A 21,893-nucleotide genomic window follows, 5' to 3' on the forward strand; every position below is an offset into this window, starting at 1 on the left:
AAAGTTATGGTAGTGGTTTTGCATTGTTGTAGTCCGGAAAAAGAGTTGGAAAAAAGTGGGGGAAAACAAAAACAACAACACCATTGGCAACAAAGTTATACATGTTGTTAGTTGTTGCTCTATATGAGAAGGAGATTGTTTTTATTCCTGTTTTGCTTTTTGGGTTTTCCTTCTTTTTTTGGGGAATTTCGGTTGGCTTATAACAATGGTCGAAATGGTGGTCATTGTGTTTATAAATGTATGAGGAAAATGGCGTTTTTAATGCATAATACTCAGTCAGTTCCATACATAGGCAAACAGGAGGGCAGTAGGTGTTTTGTCCCCAAACCAAGTCCAACAGAAGGGGGTATTTGAAAAAAGAAGTATGAAAAAAATGTTTTTTAAACAATAAATTAAAATGTTTTTCTTTTTGTTTGCATATTTTTGGTTATTTTCCACATTTTTCCGCCGCTTGTTCTCTTGAAATTGTTAACAATGCAAAATTTCCGACGAGTTTCTTCGTTTTCCGCATGTTGCTTTTCTATAAATTCTTAAAAAATAGGTATTCGGAAAAGGAATGACGATAACTACTATTGGATATTCGTACTATAAAGACCCGAAATTATCGTTATTGGGTAGACTAAAAGAAAAGGTGCTCTAAATTGAGGACAGAATGTTGAAAACCCTGGCGTATATGACTCACATTTCCAACGTTTAATAAACGACATAAACATATATAAGTGATAAATAAATGGGGGTGATACAGTTGAATAGCATGGGCTAAGGGATCCTAAAATGGTTTCTTCTTAAGGGATCAAATTCTAAGTCGATCTTGTCATGTCCTCTTTTGTAATCACTTTAGCGTCCACAAAAATTGAGCTAGAGCGCTATATTTTTGCACTCGAGTATTTTTTTCCTTAGGCAGGTCATGTTCGAAGATGAACCCATGTTTTGGTATAACGATGTCACCGGATTTCAGGTATTTTGAATACTAGCTACTCTTTTGACGGACTTTTTGAGGTTCCTAGTGTACCCATAACTTCTCTACTGAAAATTACACTGTGCTACAAAAGTTGATAACCTTTTATTGCAGGGGTTCTGATGCATATATTCAGTTTTGTGGGAGTCCATGGAAGACGAAAATACCTTTGGTTTCTTTGGTCCCTTCGTTTTTTATACCCTCCACCATAGTATGGAGGGTATATTAAGTTTGTTTTTCCGTTTGTAACGCATTGAAATACTCATTTGAGACCCCATAAAGTACATATATTCTTGATCAGGGTAAAATTCTAAGTCGATCTGTGCACGTCCGTCCGTCCGTCCGTCTGTGGTAATCACTCTAGCATCCACAAAAATGGAGATAGGACGCTGAAATTTTGGGAAAATGCGTCTTTTGTTTGCAGGCAGGTCAAGTTCGATAATGGGCTATATCGGTCCACGTTTTGGTATAGCCCCCATATAACGGTACCCCCCGATTTACGCTACTTTGACGTTTTTAGCTACATTTTCAGACCGATGTAGCTATAATTTGGCATGTAGGGTTCTTAAGTGTCAATAAACTTATATTACAAAAGTTGTGGTCATAGGCCCACGTTTAGGTATAGCCCCCATATAACGGTACCCCCGATTTACGGTATTTTGACGTTCTAGCTACATGTTCAGACCGATTAAGCTATAATTTGGTATTTAGGGTACTTAAGTGTCAATAAACTTATATAACGAAACTTGTGGACATAGGTCCACGTTTTGGTATAGCCCCCATATAACGGTACCCCCCGATTTAAGGTATTTTGACGTTTTAGCTACATTTTCAGACAGATGTAGCTATAATTTGACATTTAGGGTTCTTACGTGTCAATAAACTTATATAACAAAACTTGTGGACATAGGTCCACGTTTTTGTATAGCCTCCATATAACGGTGTCCCCCGATTTACGGTATTTTGACGTTTTTCGCTACATTTTCAGACCGATTTAACTATAATTTGACATTTAGTGTCAATAAACTTATATTACAAAAGTTGTGGTCATAGGTCCACGTTTTGGTATAGCCCCCATAAACGGTACCCCCGATTTACGGCATTTTGACGTTTTTAGCTATATTTTTAGACCGATTTAGCCATAAATTGACATTTAGGGTTTTTAAATGTCAATAAACTTATATGACATAGTGGACATAGGTCCATGTTTTGGAATAGCCCCCATATAACGTTACCGCCCGATTTCAAGTATTTCGACGTTTTAAGTCACATTTCTATACCGAATTAGCTATAATTTGATATTTAGGGTTCTTAGTGACCAGAAAACTCATATTCGAAAAAATTATGAACATAGGACCATGTTTTGGTATAGCCCGATATAACGGTACCTCCCGATTTTCGGTATTTTGAGAATTTTACCTACAAGTTTTAACCGAATTATCTGTAATTTGAACATTTGACATTTGATATTCTTAGTGGTCACAACACCTCTCCACCAAAAATTGTCAAGAAAGGTCGATGTATTCGATATAACGGTACCTCCCGATTCTCAGTAATTTTATGATTTTAGCTACAATATTAAAACGAACTAGCAGTAATTTGACATTTGAAGTTCTAAGTGGTCACAACACCTCTCCATAAAAAATTGTCAATATGGACCTATGTCCATGTTCGGATATATATCCCATATAATGGTACCTCCCAATTTTCAGTAATTTGGCAATTTTAGCTACAATTTTTAACCGAACTAACTGTAATTTGACTTTTAAAGGTTGTAGTGAAGCATTATGTACATTATCTGATGAAAACTAATTATTCCATTTTAGTTCAGAATATTTTATGGTGGAGTGTATGAAAAGTTCGGCCCGGCCGAACATAACGCTTTTTTACTTGTTGATTTTATAACGGTAAATGTAGTGAAAAACTTGGTTTCTTGGATTTTCAATTTAAAGCGGACATGACTTCTTTTATCCACAACGGACTTTTACGGATTATTTTTTATTTAAAATCATGTCTTTCGAACAAGCCATCATTTTTAAAAATCGGGTAACAAATGTTTAGGTTATATTGATTTAAGTGTGAAAAAACACATTAAAAACAGGAAAATGCTTTTCATCGTGCTCTAGGCGTAATTTACTAATAATTTACTTTTATAAAGAAGGAAATTTAGTTAGCTTTACATTTCCCATTTTGTAATGAAATCGGATGAAAAATAGATGAGTTATGGAATTTTTTGTGTTTTAACTTTTTGGTTTTTCTTTTATAAAAGATTGGTACCTTGTGCCTAATTATTAAGTAGACAAATTCAATTTTGAGAAGTTTAGTTACTTTTCTGTGGCGAACATTTGAACTTCTTAGTGATCACAAAACTTCTCCGCCAAAAATTGTTCCATATTTGGATAAAAAATTACCATCCTCAATTTTCCTTCGGATAGGATAATAAAAGCTATATGTACATCCATCGGATAGACAGACGGATGGGCGGACGGATGTGCATAAATCAACTAAGGAAGTTATTCTATGTATATCCGTAAAATGAACTATGGGACCATATTGTTTCCATTGTCATGTTACAAATAAATTCACTTACGGAATCTGTAATTATTTTTTGCTACCTAGAGCTGTAATTCCGAACCACCCTTTACAGAGCTCTACACCTACTCCCCGTCAGTTGCAAGCTATCTTTTGAATATACATATGTGACTTAGGGTATGAAATATACCAAGCAACGGTCCTGAGCGGCCTTAACATGGCAAAGCCCAAGACTTATATTGGACCTTCTCTCATCTCAAGTGGACACTGACCTCCCCGTTGTGTCACTTGGGGAGCTGCCTTTAACACCCGTTAAAGGTAGTGACCTAATATGTGCCGTGCGTTCACCCATAAGAACGTTAAAATCTTGGGATGGGCTTTGGGCTAGTAACCTATCCCTCCAAAAAGCAACATGCTATGAAAAAAACAAAGGAAAAGAAAAGCAAACTCCTATAAAGATGGTGACCCCCACAAATGTTTTAAGCACCATGATCTGCGAATCTGCACGTGCAATCTTCGCACTCTTGATAGAGAAGTTGCAGTTTACGCATTGCCACGGAAGGAAATGCGTCACAAAACACCTAAAGGAGATGCGCTCTATTATAGCTGCTATGACACAAAGCATGCGTTTGGTTGCGGATTTGCAGGTGGTCGGAGGTTAAAAATTCTGGTCATATGAGCGCTTAGAAGAAACAAAATTGAAAAGGAGAATATCTATATCAGTCGGGAAATTCAGTCTCCACTGTGAAACATCTGACAATGGAATGAGACTTCGCAACGGCTGATAGACTTCGCAACGGCAAAAACCATGACAGTTGGCAGTGCCAGATTTCAGCATTTCGATATTCATAAACACACCTGGATGTCATCAGACCAAAAAACAAGAAATGAATTTAATTACGTTGTAATAGAAGGAAGATATTCATCGAGCGTGTTGGACGTACGATCGTTCCGTGGAGAAAACATAGACTCGGACCACCACCTTGGTGCACCAAAGGTACATACTCGATTAAATAAATAAAGAACAAACAGACGCAACACGCATGTTAGACATCGCTAAGCTGCAATCACTACATATAGCCACAGCAGGTTCCACACAACTAGTGAGGTACATACTCGATTAAATAAATAAAGAACAAACAGACGCAACACGCATGTTAGACATCGCTAAGCTGCAATCACTACATATAGCCACAGCAGGTTCCACACAACTAGTGAAATTGCTCAATGAAAGCCGTCCCCGTACCGATAACACATCAAGACAGTAGCAAAATCTTGATAAGTCCACGCAAGCAGTCGCGAGATCCATACCTATATACCAGACACCTCCACCAAAAAACCCATGGTACCGTCAGGAGTGTCGTGCTGCTACCGAAGAGAAAAATGCGATATATGGGCTTATTTAGAATCAGTTGCTACGCTTAGAGCACGAGAGATGTATCGGGAGAAAAAAGATAGAAGAACCGTATTTTCCGCAGGAAAGCGGGAGTGTGAAAATGAGATGTACAGAAGCCAAAATGAAGTTCCAAAATTCTATCAAAGAGTTAAACATAACAACTGATGGCTTTTGTACAGACACATCCTTCTGGTAACAAATACCGATAGCTTGCCCAGAATATGGAAGGATAATATTTCCAATCAGTTGGTATCCAATACTTGCGAAGTCGACGAAGATACTACATATACAATCTCATAAGATGGTATTGAATGACAACAAAAGATAGACTGAATAATACTAACACAGCAGGAACCGGTGGCTTACCAGCCCAGCTGTTCAAAACTAAAGGCGACACTCTGATAAGGTGTATGCATCAACAAGTTAGCACCATCTGGAAGGAGGAAGGCGGAAGCGACGATTTGAACTTGAGAATCATGTGGATATAAGACTGTGTGTACTAAAATGTTGTATACCTATACACCTATGGTCACGTGTTCCTTGCTTATGTTAACGAATTGACATCATGGACCTATCAGTAAAAAAGTTACTGATATATTTAAGAAGGTTGAAGGAGAATCTGCAAAAGTTGGTCTAGCAGTAAACGACGACTAGACCAAGCTGATGGAATAAATGCGTCCACGGGACCAGCTGTGAAAGTTGGTATCTAAAATGTTGAGGTTGTTACAAACTTTGTTTACCTCGTGAGCGCCATTAACGCAACGAACAACACGAGTTGTGAGATAAGAAATAAGAAGCAGAATAGTATAGACCAACAATGATAACTACTTTTGCTTAAAAACAAGTAAAAAAGTATCAGTCGGCTTGGCCGACAGAGATATACCCTCAGCCTGTGTATATTGAAACAATTTTTTCCCAAAAAACGCATGTATTTAGGGAATTTTGGGCGTTTGAACTGACAAAAATGTTGATTAGGATTAGAGATCAAAAGTTTTGCGGAGGAGATATTAAAAAGAATGGATCTCCAGCCACTACATATGGTACCATAGGGGTTTTTTACAACTTCAGGGATGTTTGCTCAAGAAGTATGGACTTGCCCCTGAAACAACTTTTACCATCGCAATTGAGGCAGCGAATCCAAGTTGCTTCAACAAAAATCAAAGTGATTCGAAAGCAGGTCTTAAAGTGAACATGTATCCGAAATTTTGTGTGGGAGGTACCGTATGGAGTGGACAAATATAGTCCATATTTGAACCTGATCTATATCTGGTAGATATATTAAGATGTGTAAAGTATGGTCCAATTCGGCCACTCTCTTCAAGAGTTATCGTATGCACAATTTTACCGAACATTTTTGAACTTTTGTGGGGGAGGTACCTGAAGGAGTGGACCGATATGGCTTATCTTCGAACTTAAACTATGTTTGGACAAAATATTACTAAGACCAAACTTTGGACCGAATCGGCAGACCTGTGCGAGAGTTATTTTGCCCTCCAACCTCCTTACACGGTGTCATAGGGGTTTTTTGCAACTTTCAGGCTATTTTCTCAGGAAGTATGGACTTGCCCCTGATGAAACTTATACCGTCGTATGGAGGGCAGTGAATACAAGTTGCTAAAGCAAAAATCAAAGCGATTCGAGAGATGGTCCTAAACTGAACTTTTCCAAATTTTTGTGTGGGAGGTACCCGACGGAGTGGACCAATTGAGCCCATATTAAAACCTGATCTAAGTCTGGTACACGCTCCACGATGGGCAAAGTATGGACCATATCGGTTACTCCCTTCAAGAGTTATCGTGCGCACAAATTTTCCGAACATTTTCGAACTTTTGTGGGGGAAGTACCGGAAGGAGTGGACCGATATAGCTCATCTTCGAACTTAAACTAAGTTTGGGCAAAATATTACGAAAGCCAAAATTTGAACCGAATCGGTTCATCCGTTCGAGAGTTATCGTGCGCTCCAGCCAGCCAGACAGACAGACAGACGGACGGACATTGCTCAATCGACTCCAAATTGTCTGAAACACATTTCGTCCAAACATAATTGGGGTCTAAAACCATTATTTCGATGAGGCACATTTTGCCCGTATGAAAGTGTATATACCCTTCATAGCCTAAAGGCTGAGGGTATAATAACACGTTAAAAAACACTGCTACTACCCGTGCTAATGTTCCGAAGCCCGAGCAAGCAGATAAGGCGTGTTTGGGAGGAACAGTTATTCGAAAGGTCTACGGAACATTATGCGTTGACGGTAAACATCTTCACCCGTATAGATCGACTGGTCACATATAACAGAAAAGATTTTCATTCCTACATATTTGTTGCTTTACCTTTCCTATTTGGAATGTTGTGTTTTTCGATCTTGTCTTTCACTTGTTTACTCCATCGAAGCCTTGACCCATGTGGCCCGTGTAGCCGTGTATGAAAATCTTTTCTCTTATATGGGTCTATTCTGAAACGTAGACCTATGTCCACAAATTGAAACTTCTATTGGAGCTATACCAAAACGTGGTCCTGTTACAACAATTTTTGATAGATACGTTTTTTGATCACTGGAAACCCTAAATGCCAAGTTTTAGCTAATTCGGTAAAAAATATAGCTAAAAACTTCAAAATACTTGAAATCGAGCGCTACAGTTGTATATGGGACTATTCCTACCACTGCACAGAGAATCCACTCGTATGGAAACATCAAGGTAATGCGTTGGTTACAGCTTTTTACTGATGTAAATATTGTTTTCAAAAACCATTATCTCATTATCTTATGATGCAATAATAGGCATGGGGAAATTAAACAATCTCACGGTGCGCCTTAACTAATTTTAAATGTAAATGGATCTTTAGGTTTTCACGATTTTGCTTGGAAACCGCGTGTACTATTTAAATGGGCCTAAAGAAAATATTGTATTGTGAAAATTCTCCACAAGATTGACCTTTATGATATTTTCGTAGGTTTTACCGTTTTTGAGATATAGAAGTTCAAATTAAGACAATGCACTGACTGTATCGCCTCCTTATAAAACAATGTCATTACTGCAATCTCCAAAATTAAACTTACATATCTTGAAAATGGGAAAATAAATAAAAAAATTAATCAATTAAGCTTGTAGAGAATTTTCACAGCTTCAACATTTTCTTTAGTCCCATTTTGATATGACTTGCGTTTTCCAAGCAAAATCTTGAAGACTTAAGAAAAACCTAAAAATTTGAACTGAACCTCTATATCTCAAAAATGGTAAAACCTACGAAAAAGCCTAAAAGTCAGTCTTGTAGAAAATTTTCAAGGCTACAACATTTTTTTTTTTAGATTAATTTCGATACGGCTTGCGGTTTCTAAGCAAAATCATGAAAACCTGAAAACCCCTAAAATTGTGAATTTTGATCGCGATTTATTTAAAACTCCCTCCTGCGATTTTTTCTGATTTTTTCTTATCTATAAACATTGCTATTTCAGAACCCGCGAAATCTTCCCATGTGTAAGCGGTTTTCATCAAAAGTTAGTTAAGTCGCATTGAGCATGATATTGTTTTATAAGGAGTCGATACGGTCAGTGTATTGTCTCAATTTGAACTTCTATGTCTCAAAAACGGTAAAACCTACGAAACTATCATAAAGGTCAATCTTGTGGAGTATTTTCACAGCTACAGCATTTTTTTAGGCCAATTTACATAGGACACGCGGTTTCCCAGCAAAATCGTTTAAATCTAAAGAACCCCTAAAAATGTGAACTTAAATCGCGATTTATTTGAAAATCCCTCCGGCGATTTTTTTGTTTCTTGATACTTCTCATCTATGAGCATTGTAGTTTCAGAATCTGCAAAAACTTCCCAGGTGTAAGCACATTCCATTTAAATTTGGTTAAGGCACACAGTGATCTTCAAAACAACATAAAAACCAACTAATTTAGCGGTTTAAATAAACCAACATGTTTGTCTGGAAATTGGTAAAATTGTTAATATAGATCTTATAGCGTTCTTCCGGGAAAACACGTACCGCCCTCGTAAGTCATATTCGGAAGAAGAATTCTTGGCCTTTTCATTGATGCCAATTATGCTAATGTACGTGGTCAGATAACAAAGTTATGTCCTAATATATCCATAGAAACCATATTCTAGGACAACTTTAGTCTGCGTTCCACCAGGAAGTATTGACTTGCCCCCCAAAATATTTACCGCCGCAAGGACAACCTGCTGAAAAAATTTCAAGACGTTCCGAGAGGATCTCTTAAACTTCACTTATTCCGAATTTAGTGTGGGAGGTACCCAAAAGTGTGGACCGATGTAGTCCATATCTGAATCTATATCTGAAAGGAATAATACGATAGACGTATCGATTGCCCCCTTCGAGAGTTATCGTTTACACCATTTTACAAAAAAATTTACGTTTTTTTGGGGATGTACACGAAGGAATGGACCATTTTGGTCTAACTTAAACTAAGTTTTGGTATGTTTCTTGGCCAGGAAAATGGAATTCTGAACCTCTGTAGGCCCTTCACAATACAAAATATAAAGTATAGCAGTAGCAAGTGGCGTACAGTAGAAACTCCTTTAATTTTTATCACACCACATTATATATTTACCCTATTTCTATTTCTTTATTATTAAAATACGTTTAATTTGTTGTCATTGTTGTCTTATTCTCTTTATACACTGAACATTTATACACATTTATATTTATTTATTTACAGTTTCGTTTGGGATTCGCCTACATATCCACATATGGCGGAAATCTGTCGAGAAAAGAACGTGGCTACATTACAATTTCCGGCTTTCCCAAAGCAACTGTCCAAGTAAGTTTCCGTGAACGTGTCACTTTAAGAATATTTTGAATTTTTCTTTTCACAACTGGTTGGTGTCCAAATATATGTGCAAGTGTTTGCATATGTAGACATGCATTCGAAAAGTGAGGTTTATACAACTTTGAATTTTTAGCTATAACATTCAGCAGTGGTTGAATGTCGTCCTAAATGCCGTGTGGGTTATTTGGTTAGAGGCAATGTGAAGTTGTTTTCCTTTGTTTTGTTGTTTGGTTTTTGTTAATAATAAAGCCACAAATGTGCAACATTTCGTCTAATAGAAAAAGTAAGGACTTTAGAAAAAGACCGAAATTTTTTCAAATTATTTATATAAAAAGTTTTAAAGTCGTATGAATCCGAAAAAGTCGCACATTGTATAAGTTATATTAATATATTAAATTAATATCTACAATCGATATGTAACCTACCATTTTATTCAGAGACTTATATCACAGTAAAATTTCAATAATTCACGACTGCAAGGAGTCGGCCACTTTTTATGAATTATTGAAGTTTACGATTTAACAGAGGTAAAATAAAAATGAAAGAACTTTAAGAGAGCGACAGTTTGTTAAAAAAAACGATGTAATAAAATTTATAATCGTAAATATTATTTCTAAAAAATCGAATCCGATAATGAGTCAACAAAACGCAAATCCAATTGGACAATTTTAGGTACTACTCAATAAATAATATACAAAATCAAAATTCCACTAAATCTAACCACTGTTCATGCTAACAAATACTCTATTTTGTGAAAAGTTACACATACACATATTTAGTACATTCGAATATTTATGTGTTATTTTCGTGTTTATGAGAGGGAGTCATTGCACAGGGCAAATACGTGTTGCAACAATGCAACCACAACAAATGTTTGTGTTAGTTTTTGGGGCATGTCAGCGGTTAACAATGCCACCTTTAAACTCCAACTTCTGACCCGCGGGTTAACTTGGTGTTATTGTTTTTCTTCCGCTGTGTTTGTTTTAGTCAATTTCGAAAATAACATAACATTTAAATGTTTTTGGTTTAGGCTTTTGAATCGTTTCTTTGTTTGTTTTTCGGTTCTCTTGTTGTGTTAACTCGATACTACTGTGCGTTTCTGGGTATTATAATTCAGTACATTTGTATGTTACAATATGGGAAATATCTAATATGTTGCTACGATCCATATTTAATATTGGCTATGCATATTGGCATCTTATGTAAAATGACAGAGTAAAACGAGTTAAAGCTGAATTTATTTGAATATTATTATTGTTGTTAACTGGATTCCAAAAAATAAAAACTTCAAAGTGATCGATGACCTGTAGAGTGATTCTCTAATGAATTTTTTAGTTACCGACAAAAACCAGTAAAATAAAAACGAAAAATTATGATTGAAAAGTACCACTAAAAGTTAACAACACTGTTCCTTTCCATTAGAGATTTGTTGGTATAGGTCCCGTCTTCATATAGCCCCATATAACGGTCCCTCCCTATTTTCGGTATTTTGATGATTACTGCGTCATTATTAAAACGGAAGGAATGAAATTCGGTACATAGTCTTCGAAGGGGGTACAAAACATTCCAGAAAAGAATTATCAGTAATAGGCCCACGTTTTCATATAGCCCCTATAGATGGGTGTCTCCCGATTTTCGGTATATTGAAGGTTGTAGTCTCAATATCCAAGCAAAATGGCTGAAATTTGGCATTTTGTCTTCATTTGGGGGTAAAAACTTTCCACTAGAAATTTGGAGGTGTATGTCCACATCTTCCTATAGCCCCCGAAGAAATGTTCCTCCCGATTTTCGATAGTTTGAAGTTTTTAGTGTCATTATAAAATTGAAATGGTTGGAATTTGGTATTAAGTTCTCGATGGGAGTATTAAAATTTTTTTAGTATAGGTCCACGTCTTCATATTTTGAAAGTTTTAACCACATTATTCAACCAAAGTGGCTGAAATTTGGTATTGGTCTTCGCTGGAGTTACAAAACATTCCCGCAGAATTTTCTTGTTGGATGTACAGGTTTTGATAGAACAGTATTCCCGATTTCGCTATTTTGAAAGTTTTAACCATGTTTACGATGTGCGTCATTATTAAAGCGGAAGGAATGAAATTCCGTACTTAGTCTTCGATGTACCCCAAACATTTCAGAAAAGAACTACCAGTAATATGCCAACGTTTTCATATAGCCCCTATAGATGGGTGTCTCCCGATTTTCGGTATATTGAAGGTTGTGTCCTCAATATCCAAGCAAAATGTCTGAAATTTGGCATTTTGCCTTCAATTTGGGGTAAAAACTTTCCACTCCAAATTTTTAGGTATAGGTCCACATCTTCAAAGGGTTCCTACCGATTTTCGATAGTTGTCGATGGGAGTATCAGAATTGTTTTGGTATAGGTCCACGTCTTTATATTTTGAAAGTTTTAACCACATTATTCAACCAAAGTGACAGAAATTTGGTATTTATTCTTCGCTGGATTTACAAAACATTCCGCCAGAATTTTCTTGTTGGAAGTACTGGTTTTGATAGACCAGTATTCCCGATTTCGCTATTTTGAAAGTTTTAACCATATATACGATATTTTTTTTTTTTTTTTTTTTGTTAAATTGTCGTAACCAGATTGCTGAAATTTGGTACAGCGTGTTGTCGGAGAATAGAAAAACTCAATTCCGAAAATTGCAAATATTGTTTTGGATGTGAGTTTTTTAAGGGTTTTGCTACATTTTCCTTCTCAAGTGGATTTATTATTGTATTTTGACCTCACAATGGGTAAGAAACCTTAACGCAGAAAATTATCAATATAAAGTGCTTTTCATCAGTTACCCTACGGCTCCAAGGAATATGGCCTAACAACAAAGCAAATTACGGTACTTTCATAAACGAAAGGCAACTAATTCGTCCTATTTACTTCAATACAGTTCGTGGTAGAGGTATAAAAAGTTCGCCCCAGCCGAACTTGACGCCGTTTTTACTTGTTCTTATATAAGATGTGCTTATATGCGTGGTCTACTGTATTCACTTCCTTACACAAGAATTTACTAAGCGCACAACTAACCTCTAATAAGCACACAGCTTTACTCTTCATAGTTTGCTCTTTATTAAGCTGACAATTTTAATACGCAGTCTGAATTACAACTCACTCACCCGTCTGCGACTCTCCCGTATCGCTCGCTCGCCCTCTGAAGCAAAGGATTTGGCATGTTCGCCAATGATTCAGATCAGTCATGAAAATTAGGCGACTTTAAAGTTGGTATCAAGTTTTTCTTTTGAGCCATCAACAGTTTTTGTGTACATAAATTTTTTTATTAATTAACCCCCTGTTCATGTATTTCGAAACGAAAATGTGTGCGCATGAAACAACTTTAGTTTTGGAAATATTATTTCCTTTGCTTTTGCTTTAAAACAAAAAACAAATTTAAAAAACACACTCAAATTTAGTAGTTTTTCTTACGCATTAATTTTCTTATCGTCATACATAAACAGGCTCTAAATGTATTAATTTGGTTAATTAATGATTTTAGATGACATTTATGTTTCAAACATATTTAAATAAGTGAAGAAACATAGGGAAAATATGCAATAAATAATCTCTTTTGGTATATCGGTATGTACACATACATATATGCAAACAGACGATGAGGCAGATGGTCACCTGACTACGTTGATGGGCTATACCGGAACCAGCCGATGTTATATATTTTTTTGAATTTTCGGCCACATTTTATTTAACAAGTAAAAAAGCAACAGTTGGCTGTGCTGAAAGGGATATACCCTCAGCCTATGTGAATTGAAACTTTCATCTACGGACAGATCGAATGTATTTAGGTCCTTTTTGGACATTTGAACTTGCCGACAAAGATGTGGAATAGGATTAAAGGTCAAAAGTGTTGTTTAAGGAGAAGACTAAATTTGGACAAAATATTAGGAGATCCAAAGTTTGGACCATTGGTTGCCCCGTTCAAGAGATATCGGGAATACCATTCTAGTGGCAATTTTTTAAATATAGGGGGAATGTACCGGAAGTTGTAGAACGGTATTGCACATCTTCGAACTGAAACTAAGTTTGGACATAATATGAGGAAGTCTAATTTTTGGACGAAATCGGTTGATCAGTTCGAAAGTTATCGTCCTCTCCAGCCACTACATATCGCTCATTTACTCAAAGAGTGACTCATCTCCAAAAAGCAAGTTTCGAGAAAAACGCGTTTTAAGTTGGCGATTAAAATTTGACTTCCCAACTTAAAAACATTATAACATAAAAAATAAAATAACTACTTTACTACTACTCTTTGCTAAATTTCTGTTCAAGATCAATCATGATTTGAAGAGTTTTAGTGCTTCATAAATTCAAAAAACTTTTTTGTTGAATTATGAAAAACTTGTAGTAAATCAGCTGTTACTTGTTGAGTTTTAGAGATATAGGCGTGAAAATGTGATACAAGATGAAGTAAAAGTCAGAAAACGCTTTTTTTGAGTTATGGCACTCTTTGAGTAAATGAGCGATATGGTGCCATAGGGGATTTTTACAGCTTTTCAGCTGTTTTCTCACGAAGTATGGACTTGCCTCTAAAAAATGGAGGCAGCGAATGCAAATTGCTTCAAAACAAATCAAAGTAATTCGAGAGCAGGTGTTAAAGTAAACTTATCCGAAATGTTGTGTGGGAGGCACCCCAAGGAGTGGACAAATATAGTCCATATTCGAACGTGATCTGTATCTGGTAGATATATTAGGTTACACTCTTCAAGAGTTATCGTGCGCACAATTTTCTGAATATTTTTGAAATTTTGTGGGGGACGTATCTTAAGAAGGGGATGGATATAACCCATCTTCGACCTAAAACTAAGTTTGGAAAACGTAGTCCGAAAGCCAAATTTTGGACCGAATCGGTTGATACGTTCGAGAGTTATCTTGCACTCCAACCACTACACACGGTGTCTTAGGGGGTTTTTGTACCTTTCAGGTTTTTTTAGGAAGTATGGACTTTTCTTGTACCGTCTTATGGAGGACAAGAAAAAATCAGAGCGTTTCGAGAAAAGGTCCTAAACTCAACTTTTCCTATTTTTTTATGGGAGGCACCCGAAGGTGAGAACCGATTGAGTCCATATTGGAACCTCAATCGTAGAATTTTCACGGTTGATCCGTTCGAGAGTTATCGTGCTCTCCAGCCAGACAGAGAGATGGACGGACATTGCTAAATTAACTCCAAATTGTCTGAAACGGATTTCGTGCAAACGGACTTGGGGTCTGAAATCGTTATTTCGATTTTGTCCGTATGAAAGTGTTTATACCCTAGTTAGCATAAATGAGGCGCTCAACGCCAAAACGGCCTAATCCACATGCTCAAAAAAATCAAAGTGACTATAAAGAGCTAACCGGAACGTATTGAAATAAATTCTAAAATAATTCCCTGTTGCATAATACTAGGTTATACCAGCTTCTAAAACAATGCAATACGGAATTGTTAATTTTTTTTTTTTCAAAAGGTTCCGTCTAGATCTTTATATTCACTTTGATTTTTTTGAACATGTGGGTTAGACCATTTTGGCGCTGAGCGCCTCTAATGCTATACCTTCAGCAAAATGTTATTGGCCGTAAAAATGTCATTATTAAAAATTTTCGATATAAGTCATCATGAAAGGTATGTTCTTCATACGAGTCATTTGTAATAAAAATGTTGAAGCTAGTCTACTTAATAAGATAGACCCTATTTAACCCAGATAAAGCCACTGGTCTTTAAACGCCACAAAAAGTGGTTGCAAAAATTGACTAAAACTCTGTTTTTTTTTCGAATATTTTTGTGGGGTTTTTTGCATTTTTTATAGTATTGTCTGTTATCTGTCATTTCAGGCTTATAACGCTTCATTTGACCTATGCATTTCCACGCAATTGGCCTAAACCCCAAGCCATTTAAAAAATAGACTTTTTTGTAATTTTCGATTTAAAATTTAAATATGCGATAAAAATTTAATCATAAATGCTAGAATCATATAAAGACAGGGATTTGTTAGAAATGTAGTAAGAGCAGAAACCAAGGGATTGGCATATAAGGATACACCTATATTATCCTCCAAAGTTTTTGGCTCTTTTAAAAGAAGGTCCGATTGCAGGAAAACTATACATTTTAGAGTTAAAGGTTATTTAATACAAAATGCTTAAAATGTCTCAAAAATATACTTTTCATAAACAATTTTAAGTTTTCTCGCGAAAAAATTATCGGCGCTAAGTGGGTTAATGTTGTAACAGATTTCATAAAAACCTTTCCACAGTCGTCAAATTACTTCCCTTCCAAAAACTATAGATATAGTTAAATATATATCCAGAATGAAATTACGCAGCTTTTATTCAAAAATCTGACTCATCGACTTCTTAATACGTAAGAATCTTTCCTTCAAAAACTTTTAAAGTTCGAGATTGTGACCTACTTCAATTATGAAAATGTTCGAATGAAATTTTAATAATGGTTTTTAAGAGGCCAATTACAAGTGAAATCAGTTTACCTATGGTGCAGGGTATACAAAGTTCGGTCTGACCAAACTTAATGCCTCTTCACTTCTTTCTTTTTACTGCAATTTTTCTATTAGTTGGTAAAATTTTTGCACATATGGATGTGTCTGCCTATTTTGTGTTGTGTGTGTATATTTTCAATTGAGCTTTTTTCGTGGTTCTTTGCCTGCAGTAACAGTTGTTGCTGAGTTAGAGGCATTTCTTTATTTTATTTTTTGGTTTTAGCATATTTTGGGGTTTTAGACCTACAGTTATTAAATACAAAAAAATATTTCAAAAGCCGACAGTCAGTTAAGTTGAGCCGGGTGGTGCATTGCGCTTAGCGGGGGTTATGTTGAGTTAAATATGTGGTTGCCACTTGAAACTGTTCTAAAACACAACGCGTTTCTCTTGCACTCCATTCAATTCAATTTCCTTTGCTGCAAAACGTTGGAAATGTGGTTGTTAAGTCAATTTAACAATTTGCAGAAGTTTTTGCTTTTTTTGTTGTATTTTTTTTCTTTTTAAATTTAAAGTTTAATTGCTGTTTTTTAAATGAATAGTTAATGAGGAAGTGAAACACTAAACATGATTTGTATTCTTTCCACGTGATTAATTAGAAAACCTTAAACAAGTTAATTTCTCTAAAAAAAGAAGACATGCCTCAAAATTTAATTGCATTTGTTATTTTAAATCCCACAAGATTACCCAAATGTCACACACTTCAATTTCGTAAAGATTTATAACCGTAAAGAATCTTTACTTAATGATTAATTTAATGTTAACGTGACTCTTAAAAACGCATTGTCAATATAATTTTAATCTGACCGTTTTCCAAATTCTACAATTAATTTTCTAATTTTGGGCAATTTCAATTTTTTTCTCACTCCATTAATTTAAGTTGCTGGTGCATATTTTTTCAATTGTATATTTATGTGTTTATTGCTTTAAATTAGATGCGTATTTTCTTTTCACGTTGTTCGCATGTATGTATGTATGTCTCCTGGCTAAGTCATAACAACGTTTTTACATTTTATTTGTTTTTAGACAATTTCCTTTTCTTTTTTGTTCTTCTGTTGTTGAATTTTATTGTTTTCGTAAGGTCTCTATCGTTTTCTGTGGATTCGTTGGCTTCCTTCCGATATTAAAACACATTTCCCATTAGCAGCAGCAGCGGATGTGGATTTTTTTTCTCTCCCAGTTGAATATTTCCTTGTGCTAGGCCATAGTGGGTTACTTTTTGGGGAAGAAGTAATGGAAACCAGTTTGGTTTAGTCGAAGTTTATTGATATAAGATTGAACTTATTTTTGGGAATTTCATTAACTTGCCATGGACAAAAAATATTGTTGTAGTCAGAATCTTATGGACAACATTCAATGAACATTTTAAAACATTCCTCGAACAGCCCTTAAACAACACTTGAGCAATGATTTGATTTTTAGTTACGGGGTGTCTGGTGTAACCCTTCTTGAAATATGAGGTACATAAAAACGAAATCTTACGATGTGTAAGGGTTGGACTAATGTCCCTTGATTCGTTCATCGTGGCCACCAGCTTTTTGTGTTGGTCACCGTAGGTTTTTTAAACCTTTTGGACCTTTGGAAGAAATTTGATGATGTGTAATTTATACTCAATTCGAAAGTAAATGTGTCCATCAGTAATTTTAGTTAGTGTTGGCAGGGTTTATAGAGTTTTTGGTCCACTATCTCAGGAAGTGTGGACTTGCCCCCGAATAATATTAATAGTTGCCCCGATAGTGCTGCAAAAAACCCAAAACGAAAAATTTTTAATTATTTTCTCGTTAGAGACGAACTTACTGACCAAGATGCTATTTGAAAAAGGAAAGACGACGATACGAACCCACACAACCACCACTGTGTGACATGACATGTTTCGCCTTTGGTTTAGGAAATCTCCTCAGACTCATTGATTGTGGGGAGGCTTCGCTATCATCTAACTTTTTTCCTCTTTCATATCATTTCAATAAAAATCAGCTTGAGCCAGGCTGGGTTTCAAACCCACGTCCTTGAAAAACACATGGAAAAAAGTGGTGTCACGGCGTGTTAGTGTTCAGAACCAAACTCATAACTTTCAAAGGCTACGCTAAGCGTTTGTCATGAAAGCCATACAATGATTTGAACAAAAAATTCAACTTTGTAAGAAAACAAATTGCATTTGAAAGAGGAAAAAAGTTAGATGATAGCGAAGCCGCCCCATAATCGATGTGTCTGAGGAGCCTTCCTAAACCAAAGGCGAAACATGTCATGTCACACGGTGGTGGTTGTGTGGGTTCGTATCGTCGGCTTTCCTTTTTCAAAAAGCATCTTGGTCAGTAAGCTCGTCTCTAACGAGAAATTAATAAAAAATGACCTTCGCCTAATAGGCAAAAATTTTCAAATTAAAAAAAAATTGAGATTTATCGTGCACACTATTTTATTTTTGAGCTTCGACTTGAGTTTTGATAAAATATAATAAGTTTAGAACGAGATAAGTTCGGACGGGTCGAACTTTTTATACCATCCTTTTTATACCTTCATGAGGAGACGAAGGTTTTGCCGGTGCATCAACACAACATGATGTTGTCGATAAAGTACCTACTTTGTTGTTATCGCAGTGAGCATCCCTGTCACGATTTAATGGACAGTCTTCCCCAACCCAGGCACGTCAGGTGAGATCTGCATGAATGATGATCTAAAGAAAGATGTCGAAACATATAAACGAGAACCTCTAGACCAACAAGCCTAACAGGTAGGCGTGGATAGCATATCACACAGAGATACGGTGCGAATGACACAATCCCCAAAAAGTGAAGTATTTTAGAAGATTTTGACTCAGTATGGAATAAATTTTAATTAAGAGTCTAAAAGTTAAACAAATAATTTCTACCTATAATATCTAATGTTATAGCGTCATTTTCTTAACAAAGTATTTTACTTAGGTGTCTAGTTTGTTCGGGGACTTACAGTGAAATTTATTGTAAAATATTTCTTGTTTTAACAATTTTCGTCTAAAACTAAATTTCATGTTACTTTCATGCATCAATTCGAAAAAAGAACAAAACAAATTTATTCAAAAAACAAGTAAAAAAGAATCAGCCGGCTCAGCCTATGTGAATTTGAACTTTCATCTACGGACAGATCGAATGTATTTAGGTTTTTTTTTTTTTTTGAATTTTGTGCCTCTTTTTGGACATTTGAACTTGCCGACAAAAATGTGGATTAGGATTAAAGTTCAAAAGTTTTGCGGAGGAGGGAATGGACCGACATAGTGTATTACGGAAGTGGATCTTATTTTGAGAGTGATATCTTTTCGATACATATCGCGCGCACTAGTCATTTCAGTGGGTTATCGTACACCTGTTGGATCTGTATGCCAGGAAGCATGGACTTGTCCACCGAAAACATAATATTGATGTAAACAGGACCACAAAGAACATCATCGGTATAAACTTCCAAAGGATCTCCGAACAGACCCTAAACTGGACTTGGAGACAAATGCTGAACTTTTGTGCGGGAGGTATCCTAAGGAGAGGACCGATATGGACCATTTTAGAAGTTAAACTAAGTTTGGATAAAATATGACGAAGGCCAAATTTTGGACCAAATCGGTTTATCAGTTCGAGTGTTATTGTGCTCTCCAACTACTACATATGATGTCATAGAGGTTTTTTACAACTTTCGGGCTGTTTTACCAAGAAGTATGGATTTGCCACGGAAAAAACTTTTACCGTTGTAATTGAGACAGCGATTGAAAGTTGTTTCAATAGAAATCAAAGTAAGTTAAGAGTCTTAAAGTGAAAAAAAAACATTGTTCCACAACATCCCATACGGGACAAGGGAGACTTCCCTCATATCAACGAGTGCATCCCGATTCATATTTAGCTCAATGATATGGGACCTACAGTTTATCGCAGAGTCCGAACGGCGTGTATTAAGGCACCACTTGTGGAGAAGTTATTCAAGGCTGAAATACTCAGGAAATGACGCCAGCATTACTGAGGGGTGTTTTGCCACCGTTGAAAATGTTTGATGTTGCCTGGTCGGGGAATCGAACCCACAACCTTCTGCGTGCAAGGCGGGCGTGCATACCATTGCACCACGGTGGCACCCTAAAGTCTTAAAGTGTCTAAAGTGAACTTATCCGAAATTTTGTGTGTCCAAATCGGTCCGTCCCTTCAAGATTTATAGTGCACACAATTTTTCCGAACATTTTTGAACTTTTCTGCAAGGAGTGAACCGATATGGCTTATCTTCGAACTTAAACTAAGTTTGGACAAAATATTATGAAGGCCAAATTTTGGATCGAATGGGCAGATCCGTTAGAGAGTTATCTTGCGCTCCAACCACTACACACGGTGTCATAGGGGTTTTTGAACCTTTCAGACTATTTTCTCAGGAAGTAGGGTTTTGTCCCTGATGAAACTCGTATCGCCGTATGGAGGGCCGTGAATACAAGTTGTTACAACAAAAATCAAAACGATTCGAGAGCAGGTCCTAAACTGAACTTTTCCGAAATTTTGTGTGGGAGGTACCCGAAGGCGTGAACCGATTGAGTCCATATTGGAACCTCATCTAAGTTTGGTAGAAATTTCAAGATGTGCAAACTTTGGACCAAATCGATTACTCCCTTCAAGAGTTATCGTTCGCACAAATTTTCCGAACATTTTCGAACTTTTGTGGGGGAGATACCGGAAGGAGTGGACCAATATAACCCATCTTCGAACTTAAACTAAGTCTGGACAAAATATTACGAAAGCCGGTGAAATATTGTATTGGAAAAGTCATCTCCGGTGAAATTTTATATGGGCAAAGTCATCCCCGATGAAATTTTGTATTGGAAAAGTCATCTCCGGTGAACTTTTGTATTGGAAAAGTCATCTACGGTGAAATTTTGTATGGGCAAATTCATCTCCGGTGAACTTTTGTATGGGCAAAGTCATCTCCGGTGAAATTTTGTATTGGAAAAGTCATCTCCGGTGAACTTTTGTATTGGAAAAGTTATCTCCGGTGAACTTTTGTCTTGGAAAAGTCATCTCCGGTGAAATTTTGTATTGGAAAAGTCATCTCCGGTGAAATTTTGTATGGGCAAAGTCATCTCCGGTGAAATTTTGTATGGGCAAATTCATCTCCGGTGAACTTTTGTATGGGCAAAGTCATCTCCGGTGAAATTTTGTATTGGAAAAGTCATCTCCGGTGAACTTTTGTATTGGAAAAGTTATCTCCGGTGAACTTTTGTCTTGGAAAAGTCATCTCCGGTGAAATTTTGTATTGGAAAAGTCATCTCCGGTGAAATTTTGTATGGGCAAAGTCATCTCCGGTGAAATTTTGTATTGGAAAAGTCATCTCCGGTGAACTTTTGTATTGGAAAAGTCATCTCCGGTGAGCTTTTGTATGGGCAAAGTCATCTCCGGTGAACTTTTGTATGGGCAAAGTCATCTCCGGTGAACTTTTGTATGGGCAAAGTCATCTCCGGTGAAATTTTGTATTGGAAAAGTCATCACCGGTGAACTTTTGTATGGGCAAAGCCATCTCCGGTGAACTTTTGTATGGGCAAAGTCATTTCCGGTGAAATTTTGTAATGAAAAAGTCATCTCCGGTGAACGGTTGTATTGGAAAAGTTATCTCCGGTGAACTTTTGTCTTGGAAAAGTCATCTCCGGTGAAATTTTGTATTGGAAAAGTCATCTCCGGTGAAATTTTGTATGGGCAAAGTCATCTCCGGTGAAATTTTGTATTGGAA

At 36.3% G+C, this 21,893-nt stretch overlaps 1 protein-coding gene across 3 annotated transcripts in view; it reads left to right on the forward strand.

The window, feature by feature from the left end:
* The window catches only part of Nha2 (Na[+]/H[+] hydrogen antiporter 2), a 285,799-nt gene that overhangs the window by 248,632 nt on the left and 15,274 nt on the right, over positions 1–21,893 (forward strand). For all 3 annotated transcript variants that reach the window (XM_073962240.1, XM_073962242.1, XM_073962241.1), the window contains one exon: positions 9,575–9,676. In XM_073962240.1, the coding sequence (XP_073818341.1) occupies positions 9,575–9,676 (102 nt within the window). The remainder of the gene's footprint in view (positions 1–9,574; positions 9,677–21,893) is intronic.

Source organism: Musca autumnalis, unplaced genomic scaffold, assembly GCF_047663935.1.
Source record: "Musca autumnalis isolate F117 unplaced genomic scaffold, ASM4766393v1 scaffold_1, whole genome shotgun sequence".
NCBI classification, from domain to species: Eukaryota; Metazoa; Arthropoda; class Insecta; order Diptera; family Muscidae; genus Musca; species Musca autumnalis.